This window comes from Furipterus horrens, unplaced genomic scaffold (genome assembly GCF_987537825.1).
Source record: "Furipterus horrens unplaced genomic scaffold, mFurHor1.1.pri manual_scaffold_3, whole genome shotgun sequence".
NCBI classification, from domain to species: Eukaryota; Metazoa; Chordata; class Mammalia; order Chiroptera; family Furipteridae; genus Furipterus; species Furipterus horrens.
Genome location: NW_028327173.1, coordinates 36,021,039 through 36,033,508, shown reverse-complemented (window position 1 = coordinate 36,033,508; position 12,470 = coordinate 36,021,039). Strand labels below are relative to the sequence as shown.

The window sequence follows — 12,470 nt, the reverse complement described above, 5'->3', positions numbered from 1 at the left end:
TTGTTCTTTGAGCCGAACCCTTACTTACTGAAAGTGCTAACAGAAGCAAATACAAAAATGTGTTCTGCTTAAAATACTTGCCTGTTGATTTCACTTAAGACACAACAAAGAGTTTCCCCTATATCCCAGATGATGATTGCAACATTCCTGTGGGGCTGAACTTCATCTACATATTTACAGATTTGCACCCAATGATATATTTAAACCCAGACTATGTCCCCTTGGGTACCTTATCCCAAAGTCCTGAAAGGCAATCTCTTAATTTTTAGGTACTGCTGCACAGTACCTCTACCACTTATTCCCTTCTTTGGAAAACTAAGCACCATTATGACAGTTTTAATTAGCTGAGGAGAGACGTCATTGAATGAATAATGACTCCAGAAGTCTACAGCAAAAATGTCCGAGCTTCTTTTTGTGTCCTCTGCTTTTCAGTTGCACCACTGGGACTGAACTAATGTACATACAGTAATTAACTCATTATTTACCTTCCACAATACTGGACTTGGCAAGATATCCTGAAGAGGATTTCAGAGCGCCACTGAACACAAAGAAACTGGCACCGGTCACTAAAACAACAACAGAAATAGTTAGTGAAGACAGACCCTGAGATGGAGAGACTGAGAAGAATAAAATGTTTAGTAGTTGGGAACTCCAACCATTATCATCCAGAAAACAAAAAAGGCCAACTCTATACACCATAATAGCAAGTAACCAGTAATTCTGATGTTTATGATAGGTTGGGAATGAGGTTTTAAGATACACCCTCCCATTTTGTTTTGCTCTTCCTCCAATCAAGAATCAAAGAATCTTACAAGCAAAGAAATCTTAGTGGTCACGTCTAAGGCTTGGCATGGAGTCTGATTTTCTAAACAAAATTATATTGGAACACAACTGTCCATTCATTTACACATTGTCTTTGATGGTTTTTGAAATATGACGTCACAGAGTTGAGTAGTTGGCAACAAAGACTACAGGTCTGTAAAGCCTAAAAAGTCTGCTGACCCCTGATCTAATTCACTGGTTTCCAGGGCTTATTTTTTGTTTTGCTTTATTTTTAGGTCAAATATATTTTGAATATGGTGATATGTTTGTCAACTATTTTATTTACCAAGTGGGACAATTAAGAAAAAAGAAGTACCTATATAAAGACAAACACCTGATTCCTCTGTATCTTCATAAAAGAAAGGAAATTTAATATATTTATCTTTATTAAAACTTCACTAAACTGTCTTTCTTCCTCCATGTCTTAACTTGGACTGAGCTGTTCCAACTCTACTCATCAGCCTTATAGGTAGGTCATCCAGCCTTTGTCAAGACTTCTAGTGACAAGGAGCCCACAGCAGCACAAGGCAGTCCATTCTACGCCTGGATAACTTGCAGTTCTAGAGCACACTCTCAAACGGAGCCCAAATCTAGATCCTTGTTACTTTCACCCATTGGTGCTGGTTTTGGTCTTTTGTTGTTAGAGAGTAAGTTGAATCTTATTTCCACATAACAGAAAACCTTAAATATAAAGATAGCTATTTTTCACTCTCTTCCAATCTATACTTTTTCAGGCTAAACATTTATGCTTTAGTCAAGACATCTTCCTTTTATCTAGTTTCCAGATTTCTTACAGTCCTTGAATCATCCTCTAAAGATCCTCCAGTTTTACCAATGGATATCAATTACATTAATGATATCCGGAACTTATTCAATTATTCTAGGTATGAGTTGACTAATAGGGAGCATTGTGGACTTGTCATCTACCTTATTTTGGATATTGTATTTGAATATATAGTGCTAAATACCTTTCATGCCTTTACGAAACAACTGATATAAAATATATATTAAAGACAGTGGACTACAGTATGTCTTCTAGAGAAGTGTTTCATAAAGCACACTAAAGAAAGTTAGTTTTAAGAGATATTCTGAGGGAAAGAAGATTCATGGTCAAATTAATTTAGGAAGGGCTGGGCACTATCCTCCTTTTTGAAAAATCACAATATACATCAGCTTACTAAAGGCTCTGAACAGCCCTATAGTAAAGAAATCAGTTTAAACTTGTTTAACTGAGGATTTCTCAGTTTAATGTATTAAGGAAGACTTTTATCTATTTATGTGAATTTTTTTTTAAATTTTATTTACTGAGGCGGGGGCTGGGGAGGGAGAGAGAGAGAGAGTGATCTGTTGTTCCACTTATTTACGCATTTATTGGTTGATTCTTGTATGTGCCCTGACTAAAGAGAGACCCCGCAACCTTGGCATACCAGTATGACGCTCTAACTAAATGAGTACCCAGTCAGAGCTGAATATTTTTTAAAACCATAAAACCTGATAAGACACTTCAGGAAATGCCAGCCTAAGCAGTGATTCTTAAATTCTAATGTGCATTTGAATCACACAGGGATTGTGTTAAAATGCAAATTCTGACTTAACAGATCTGGGATGTAGACTCTTCATTTCCAATTATCTCCTAAGTGATGAGATCACATTCTGAGTACCACTGAACTGTGAAACCTTTCTTCAGAATCCTATCGACCTATTAATTAACATTCCTTCAGTATGGCCATTTGAGAAGCTCCAAATCTAAGTATATTCTCACTATGAGGCCTAGTCTCTTAACTTAAATACCACAGCTGGCCCTGTCAGTATCCTGAGGAGTATTTTCTAATGTTCCACTCAGTAACAGGGATTCCATCTGCAACTGAGTCTGGCTACTTGGGGAATCAATCTAACCCTAGAAAATAAGGTTGGAAAGGTTAATTTAACCAAGTTGTTGGTGGTCACCTTTCTAGAAAGTGTTATGGGGCCGAGATCTCCAACTCTCCATGTCTGGTACCATCTTCGATTCTCATAATCTCAATGAGCTCAAATACTCACCCTTTCTGGGCTGATTGTGAATACTGATAGCCTGGGTCTGATAGTTTCCATCATCATTCTGCACACACACGAGATGAGAGTCTGCCTTCTCATTGAAGCAAGCACCTCCTGCCAGGACATGCTCATTAGACTTGTTCATGGCTTTCATCATCTGCAATCAAAGAAGAGGATTAGCTTGCTTATTCTACCAGGAATTTTTTTTTTTTTTAATTTTTATTTTTTGTCTGACACGGCACAACTCCTTCACCTTCTCAAAGACAAAACAATATTATTATTTATTATAGTAACAAAGGGGCTACTAAATAATGAAAGTAAAGTGAAACACCAGTCACTGTTAGTCAAATCAACAAATACAAAAATTCCCTGTATAGTTTATAGGTGATTTGTACTGCAATCTATGCACATGACACATTTTTCATTCTTTTTTTTTTTTTTTTTGTCTTTCATTGCTGCATTGAACTCAAGTAACTAAAATTAGTTTAGCTAATTACAGTAGTTTCTGTTATCTGGTGGAGTCCCTTAAAAGACATATTTACACTGAAATTCTAAGTCAAAAGAAAGTTCCATACTTAAGTGTGTCTGCCTTCTTTCTCCATAGCCACACAAGGGAGTGAGGCCTTTCCTGTAAAATATATAAACTCCATTGTTTGTTAGTTTTACTAATTTATGCTTGAGATCTTCATTGAAATCATTTACTAATATTTTGCTTTTTTCTTATCAAAAGATTTTAAAGGACAATTCTGAAGCTAACATGTAAAAACTCATCATGTATCTAGAAACAAATCTGAACTTATATTCCCTTGATGCCAAATTCTGGCTTCTGGTTGAAAGAGGCTAATAATAATTTTTTTCCCATTTTTCCTTCATGCCATCCCATTTGTCTAACTTTCTAATCCAATCCTTTAAAATGGCTTCAAACTTTTAAAAACCTAGTCCAAAACTTTTATTTTACTCTTATAAACTGAAAAATAGCAGATGAATGTTCTGATACCTTTTATATTCCTGTATCAATACACTAAAAAAAAAAAACACTGCTATGAGTCTGTCTCTATTTTGCTTATTAATTCAGTTTGTTCATTAGAGTCCACATATGAGTGAAAACACACTGTATTTGTCTTTCTCTGACTGGTTTATTTCACTTAGCATAATGTCCTCCAGGTCCATCCATGCTGTCGCAAAGGGTAAAATTTTCTCCTTTTTTACAGTTGAGTAGTATTCCCTTGTGTAAATGCACCATAGCTGTTTTATCCACTCATCTACTGATGGGCACTTGGGCTGCTTCCAAATCGTGACTACTGTAAGTAACACTGAACTGAACACAGGAGTGTGTACATTCTTTCAAATTTAGTGTGTCGAGTTTCTTCGGCTAAACTCCCAGTAGTGAAATCACTGGGTAAAGGAAACCATCAATAAAATGAAAAGACAATGCACTGAATGTGAGAACATATTCACCAATATATCTGAGAAGGGGTTAATACACAAAATTTATAGAGAACTTGTAAAAATCAACACCAAAAATAATAAAAAATAAAAAATAAAAAATCCAATTAAAAAAATGGGCAAAGGACTTGAGTAGACACTTCTCCAAAGAGGACATAGAGATTGCCAGTAGACATATGAAAAGATGCTCAACATCACTAATCATCAGAGAAATGTGAATTAAAACCATGAGATACCACCTTATACCTGTCAGAATGGCCATCACCAATAAATCAACAAACAAGTCCTGGTGAGGATGTGGAGAAAGGGGAACACTTCTGCACTGTTGGTGGGAATGCAGATTGGAAGCAGTATGGAGTTGCCTTTGCCCATTTTTAAAGTAGATTATCTTTTTTTCTTTTTGAGTTGTAAGTTTTTTACATATTCCGCTTACCAAACCTTAATCAGACATAAGATTTGCAAATATTTCTCCCATTGTGTAGGCTGTCTTTTCACTTTCTTGTTAATGTCCTTGGATGCATAGAAGTTTTAAATTTTTATCTACTTTTGTTGCTTGTGCTTTTGGTGTCGTATCTAAGAATCCATTGCCAAATTCAAGGTCATGAAAATTTACCCTCACGTGTTTTTCTAAAAGTTCTATGGTTTTAGCTCTTATATTCAGGTGACTAATCCATTTTGAGTTAAGTTTTGTTTATGGTGTAAAATAGGGATAAAACTTCATTCTCTTGCATGTGGAAATTCAGTTGTCCCAGCACCAACTGTTGAAGACTACTCTTTCACCATTGATTGGTCTTGTCATCCTTGTCAAAACCAACTGGCCATAACTTATGAATTTATTTCTGGATTCTTAATTCTAGTTTGGGACAGTATTACAGTGTTTTGATTTCTGTAGGCCTGCAGTAAGTCTAGGAATTGGCAAGTGTGAATCCTCCAATTTTGTTTTTTTACAAGATTATTTTGGCTCCAGGACCCCTTGCAATTCCAAATGAATCTATCAGCTTTTCCTTTTCCAAAAAAGTAAATAAATAAATAAAAGCCACTGAAATTTTGATAGGGCTTCCATTTAACCTGCAGATCACTTTAAGTAGTACTGACATCTTAATATTAAGTTTTCAAATCTAGTAACATGAGATGTCTTCCCATTTATTTAGGTCTTTTCTTCAAGTTCTTTCACCAATGTTTTGTAGTTTTCAAGGTATAAGTCTCTTGCCTCCTTGGTTAAATTTATTCCTATATATCAATACAACTATAACATACTATGATCTCCTGGCTTTATGTTTATACTCTTGCAAAATTAATATTATATTTTAATATAGTACTATATCACCAGAGGCATTCAAACAATAATATTCCTCTCACACTGACCTTTATTAACCTCACTAGTTCAAACCATTTCTATCATGGTTTTTTAATTAGCAATAATCATGCCTCGGATAAACCTCATTGGCTACGATACTACCACTGCGCAAAGCTCTATCATGGTTTTTCAAAGATAACTTTTAAGTAACTCTTTTGCAAACAAGATAAATTCGGCCGGAAGATTCCTACTTAGAGAAGTCAACAGAGACTAATTTAGGTTCTCAATGCCAATTTACATTTGTATCATGTGAAAGAAACTCACAGGATCATATGTAGCAATTTAAAAGAATGTTATATCCATCATTTCTTCTAAATCATTAGGCTAAAGTGGTTTCTAATTTTGTCTACACTAAGCAGATTAAGAAATATTTTCAATTCAGACTCTAAAAAAAATCATTTCTCTGAATGTCAACTTCAAGTCCAATGAGATGAAAAGCTTCACATTTCTTTAGAAATGAGTGGATATTTTTCCTCTTAAAGTCATGTTCATTTACACCAAGAGGAGAGTTTCCCAGATTTCAAAGAACCTTAATGACCATAAAATAAACTTACACTTGTCATATGATGATTAATATAAATACTTGACTTTCCATTTTAGTTGTGCTATTTTCTCTGCTCTATCAATTCAAATTCTGTAATTATCTCATATCTATCACTACCTGCACCATAGTTCAAGAACGAATTCTCTTATTTCTGGACATAATCATCTTACAAGTGACCTTCCTATACGCTGTCTCTTTCAGCTCGGATTCATTCCACACAATATTTCCACAGTTAACAAAGCACAGCTCTGATCAAATCATAGCCTCTCCACCTTGACCTCTACTCAAAACCACAAGCTTCCTGTTCTCTGCTACGGCCACAAACCAACTTTCTGTCTTGCTTGCCTTCTGACTGTATATCCTTATACCCTGATGCACTACTGTTTCCTATCTGTGAGCTTTAGCATATACTATTACTTAGTCTACCGTGCTTTTCATCTCCCATATCTGAGCACCTGAAAAAGCTGCCCCCCCCAATCAAAGCTTAGTAAAATACCAATTCCTGCATGTAGCCTTCTTTAACTCCCTATCAGACACCAGTGTGACCACTCCCTTCTTTGAAATGCTATACCACATCCTTTGTATTTCTTATATGGCATTATCCACATTCAGACTTGGATTAACAGTAAGCAAGTACTCAAGCAAAACTGCTTATACTTCAGTCCTGGATTTGCAACTAATTAGCTCATGCCCCTGGGCAAGTTATTTGAGTTCTCTGTGTCTCAGTTTTCCCCTCTATAAAATGAAATAGTAAAAGTAATTATTTCATACAATTGTGAGGATAAAATATTTATAAAGTGCTTAGAACAGCACTAAGAACATAATAAGCACTGATCATTAAAACAAATCTGTATGCTTGCTTCCTCTACCATGTTTATAAAATCATAAATCAATCTTATCATCTACAGCAACAGTTCAATCCAGTACCTCTGTTAGGTAATGAGATTCAGGCTCTTCCTAAGACATCACAAATCAGTGACGATGACATACTGATAAAGGGCAGGAAATAAAATGCTGTGATATCAGCATGTGCAAAGGAGCGAACATAGAGCACCAACTGTGCGCCAGGCACTGAGCTAACGTTACATGGCTCTTATCTCTAAAGAACCATCGTAAGATACCAAGTGAAGTAGTGTTTCCCACTGCTGGGGTGCAACCATCTATGAAAATCACCAGAACCAATGACAGAATATAGTTCTAGGAACGACTGTGTTGGAGGAATGTGTAAGGAGTTACTATACCTAATCCATTTCTGAATTAACATGCCATGTCTTTCAATTTCTTCTCTGAGATCTCATGTTAAAAATGACAGTTGATTTAGCTTTTTGATTTGAAGTAGAAAGGGCTTGTCATAGATAAATTTAAGCAGGGCCTTGAGGAACAGCTATAAAACTTGTATATAATGTGTAAGGCTTATTATTAGCACAGGGCCTTACTCATGACAGGTACTCAGTAAATATTTGCTGAATATATTAATTAGTAAACAATGTAAGTAGGGATGGATCTGGAGGGTTTGCCTTGTACATGAAAGTATCAGATAGTAAATGTTATTAGCATAAATTTTTTTTAAAGTTGACTAACTTATACTTGCAGTGTCATGTAGATTAAGTATCCAATAAAATAAGTTTTAGCAATTCAGTTCTATAAACATTTTTCCAAGTGACAAGAACTCTAGGTAGCAAGATCCACTGCAGAGGCGTGGAAAATCTGTGAGAGCAAACCACTGCGCCACGGACACAAGGAAGAATGAAAGATATACTCTCTGCCCTCAAGATGCTCAAAATTCAGAGCAGGAGGGGATTCATACTGATCAGCTATACATGCTACATGAATAAAGAAAGCTGGGAAAACAGAGGAAAGAAAGAGTGATACTCTCTGGGGGACAGAGGGTTCTAGGGAAGTTTCCTAAAGGGTATCATTTGAATTGGCTTTGAAATCAGGTACAGAGGAAGAGCACTTTGGATAAAGAGAAAAGCATGAGTGAAGAAACAAATGGAACTGAGAAGGGAACACTGAGCTGAACAATGAAGGAACAGGGGACAGAATATCCTTTTCCAGGAGATATTTTGAAAAAAATATAAATACTTACCTTTCAAGTGAACTAGAGTTCCCTTGTGTCCAGAAGCTAGCACCCACCTTCCAGTTCTCTGTGTCTACATATTAACTGAACCTTCACTCATTCATTTAGCGATACTTACTGAGCATATAGTATGTACCAGGCATTCTTAGTACTTCGTTTATTCAATAAATCCCTTCCTTTAAGGAACTTAGATTTGTGTGTGTTTAAGGGGAGGAAACAAAAACATTAAACAGAAAGCATGAAATGTTAGACATTGATAAGTTCTAATAAAGCAAGGAAGGAGGTCTAGGAGTACTGGTGCCATTTGAAATAAGACAGTAAGGGGAGGCCTTATTGAAAAGTGAGAGGAAAGCAATGGGATTATCTAAGGAAAAGCCTTGTAGGCATTTAGAACAGTGTGTGCAATGGCCCTGGGGTGGTAGCATTTTAGCATGCCTGGTAGTTTCAAGGAACATTAAGGACAGTGTGGCTGGAGCTGAGTGACAGAAAAAGAAGTATAATAAATTAGTTTAGAAAGATAATAGGTTAAGAAGTACAAATGATGTAGACGACTTCAGCTTTTATTCTGACTGGGATAAAAGAACCTTGGAGGAATTTTGAGAAGAGGAGTGATATGATTTGACTTAGTTTTAACAGGACCACTTGGGCTGCTGTGTTGAGAACAGACTGAGGACGGAGAGGGTACCAATGGGAGACCATTAGAAACTTACTCACAAACCCAAAGTAGGGATGATGTTAACTTAGACCAAGATAGGTCCAAGGACTGAGAGGTGGTTGGGTTCTAGATATATTCAGAAGGTAGAGACAGCAGAATTTCCTGATAGATTAAACACGGGATATGAAAGAAAAAACAGAACAATCTGGAGTTTTGGGTCTGGTAACTGGAATAGCACTGCCATTAACTTAGGGAAGGAAAGAAGTTTGAGGGAAGATCAGGTCAGAGCTGAACTTGCCTAAGCGTGAGATGCCTATGCAAATAGAGATGTCAAGTGGGCAGTAAGAGACACTCAAGTCTACAAAACAGGGGAGACAGGCTGGAGAAAGACACTCGGAAGATATCAGTAGAGAGACAGTATTTAAGGCCATAAAACTGGATAGATCATCAAGGAAATGGACAGAAACAACTTAAAAGGACTGAGCCCTTGAAGATCCTTTTATTTTAATTTATACTTGTGCCTAAATGCTGTTTTCTACATATGAACACTAGGAATAGCTATACCAATAGTCAATGGAACATCACTTCCCTCCTCTGCGCTATTTTCCAGTGCACATTTCACCAACTCCTACCATTCTTTTGAAAAGAGGACTATCTGTTCCTCCTCCTCAAGAGAAAAGAAATTTATTCCTTGAAAGCCAGAAAATAAAACATTCCTCAGATATTAGGGCCATCTGTTCTTCCTAATGCTACAATGAACCTTTGAATTATGCTTTTGTAACTTCACATTTCTCTGAAGAATATGTGTAGCTTCAAGTTAAAATAAACCTGAACTCCTATTTTAGAATTTTAGAGTGAAAAGAATCTCAAGAAGCCATTCAGCCTAAATTACACAAGACAAGGAGTTGTACAGATATGACTTCAGAGGTTTTTACATTATATCATAACTAACATAAACTTCTATATTCCTGTTTCTCTGGTTTTGAGTAAAGGGTTATTAACAAACTTTTGTTCCTTTTTGTTTAGGCTTTGACACTGGGTAACTTTTTGGCTCTATTATCCCAGTGACCTGATAAAAGTTTGAATGTTTACTACATTACTAGAAAAAAAATTGCTTTTAGTTATATTTAAAATGGTTGCTAAAATGTACATATTTAAATTCTGACATAGGTACAGACCCACAAAAACAGCACTTGAAATCACTATTCTGTTCTATTGACCTATCATATATGAATATATTTGTACCAAAACAACACTGTGTTGATTAATCTATCCTTAATATAAGCCTTAACATTAGGCAGTGTAAATCCTTGGATTATGTTCTTTTTGGAAGTTGTCTTGACTATTCTAGGTTATTTGTATCTCCATATAAACTTTAGACTCAATGTCCCAATTTCTTTAAAAAAAAAAAAAAAGAGGCCTGCTGGTATTTTGATTGAGATTGTGTTGAAGCTATGGATCAATTTGGGAAGAACTGATATATTGACAATATTGTGTCTTCTGATCCACAAACATAGCATGTCTCTTCATTTATACAGGTCCTCTTTAATTTCTCTCAGTAACATTCTGTAGTTTTCCGTGCAAAGGTACTGCAGATACCCTGGCAAATTTATCCCCAAGTATGTCATGATTCTGATGCTGTTTGTTTTAAATTCCAATTTCTGATTATTTACTGTTAGTATACAGAAATACAATTGATTTTTACACAATGGTTTTGCAACTTTGCTAAATTTCCTTATTCGCTCTAGTAGTAATTTTGTAAATTCCTTAGGATTTCTTACATAGATAATCATGCTACCTGTAAAAGATGATCTTACCTCATTTTTTAAATCTGTATTCATCTTATTTTGTTTTCCTGCCTTGTTACATTGGCTAGAAGCTCCACTTGAAATGTTGAACAGAAATAAAAGTAGATATCCTTTCCTTGTTCCTAATCTAAAGAAGAAGCATTTAATCTGTCACCATAGATATATTAATTGTAGGTTTTCTTGGTAGATGCTCATTAGGTTCTGGAAATTCTCTTTTATTCTTAGATTGCCAAGATACATAGACACCTTGAATGGAAGTAGGATTTCATCAAATGCTTTTTCTGCATCATACGGTTTTTCTTCCTTATCCTGCTAATATGGTGGATTGTAGATTTTTGAATGTTAAACCAATTTGGAATTCTTTTAAAAAATATATTGGGGTGACATTGGTTAATAAAATTATATAGGTTACAAGCATACAACTCTATAATACATCTTCTGTATATTGCATTGTGTATTTACCAGCCGAAGACAAATCTCTTCTGTCACCATATATTTGACCCCCTCGGTATAAACCCTACTGAGCCATGATGTACCTTATCATTTTGTGTATTGGTGAAATGAATTTATTAAATATTTGTTATGTATTTACACAACTATCTTCATGAACAATACTGGTACGTAGTTTTCATTCCTTGTAATTTTTTTCTAAGTTTTGTCACTAGAATGAGATTCTCTCCTCATCTATTTCCTGAGAATGTCTTTATAGATCTCATGTAATTTCTTCCTTGATTTAGTAAAAGTCACCAGTGAAACCATTTGGATCTGGTCTTTTCCTTGTGGGAAGATTTCTAATAATAATTCAATTCTTTCAATAGACACAGGGTTATTCAGATTATCTGCTTCTTGACAGAAGTACGAAAGCTTAACGTTCAAGGAATTTGTCCATTTTGTCCGAGTCGAATATGTACTGGCATAAATGTGTTCATATATACCATTATTGTCCTTTTACTGTCTATAGGACGTGTGATGATATCTTCTATTTCATATCTTATAATGGTAATTTCTGTTTTTGCTATTTATCTAATCAGTCTGACTAGAAGTTTCTCAATTTCATTGATCTCATAAACTAGTTTTTGGTTTCATTTTTGAAATTGTTTTTCTGTCTTTTCCTTTATCAATTTCTAGTCTTATATTTATTATTTCCTTACTTCTGTTTACTTTGCTCTTAATTTTCTAATTTCTGAAGACAGAAGAGTAGGTCATTGATTTGAGATGACCTCTTTTTCCCCCTAATATAAAAGTTTCATGCTATCAATTTCTCTCTAATCACTGCTTTAGCTGTATTCCACAAATTGTGACATGCCATGTTTTCACTTTCAGTCAGCTCAAAATATTTTCTAATTTTCCTTTAGGTTTCTTCTTTGGCCTATTGGTTATCAATAAGTATATCTTTTGTTCCCAAATATTAAGACTTTCTAGAGATCCTCCTGGTATTGATTTTTAATTTAAAGCTATCAGGATCAGAGACCGTACTTTGTATGATTTAAATTATTTAACATTTATTGATATTTCTTTTACACCACAGTATATGGTCTACCTGGTAAATGTTTTTTGTGCACTGGAAAAAAATGTGCATTCTGCTGCTTTTGGGTGGAATGTTCTATAAAAATCAATCAAGTCAAATTTGTTGACAATGTTGTTCAATTTTTCTATGTCCTTGATAATTTTCTGTCGACTTCTATCAATTACTGTAACAGGGTTATTGAAATCTCCAAATATAC

At 35.1% G+C, this 12,470-nt stretch overlaps 1 protein-coding gene and 1 pseudogene across 2 annotated transcripts in view; both read right to left on the bottom strand.

Moving 5' to 3' along the window:
• The window catches only part of ZFYVE9 (zinc finger FYVE-type containing 9), a 75,891-nt gene that overhangs the window by 9,109 nt on the left and 54,312 nt on the right, over positions 1 to 12,470 (bottom strand). For both annotated transcript variants that reach the window (XM_090269456.1, XM_090269457.1), the window contains 2 exons: positions 2,863 to 3,013; positions 486 to 566 (listed from right to left, as the gene is read on the bottom strand). In XM_090269456.1, coding sequence (XP_090125582.1) covers positions 486 to 566; positions 2,863 to 3,013 — 232 coding nt within the window. The remainder of the gene's footprint in view (positions 1 to 485; positions 567 to 2,862; positions 3,014 to 12,470) is intronic.
• On the bottom strand, positions 5,706 to 5,775 carry LOC150014898 (U4 spliceosomal RNA; annotated as a pseudogene).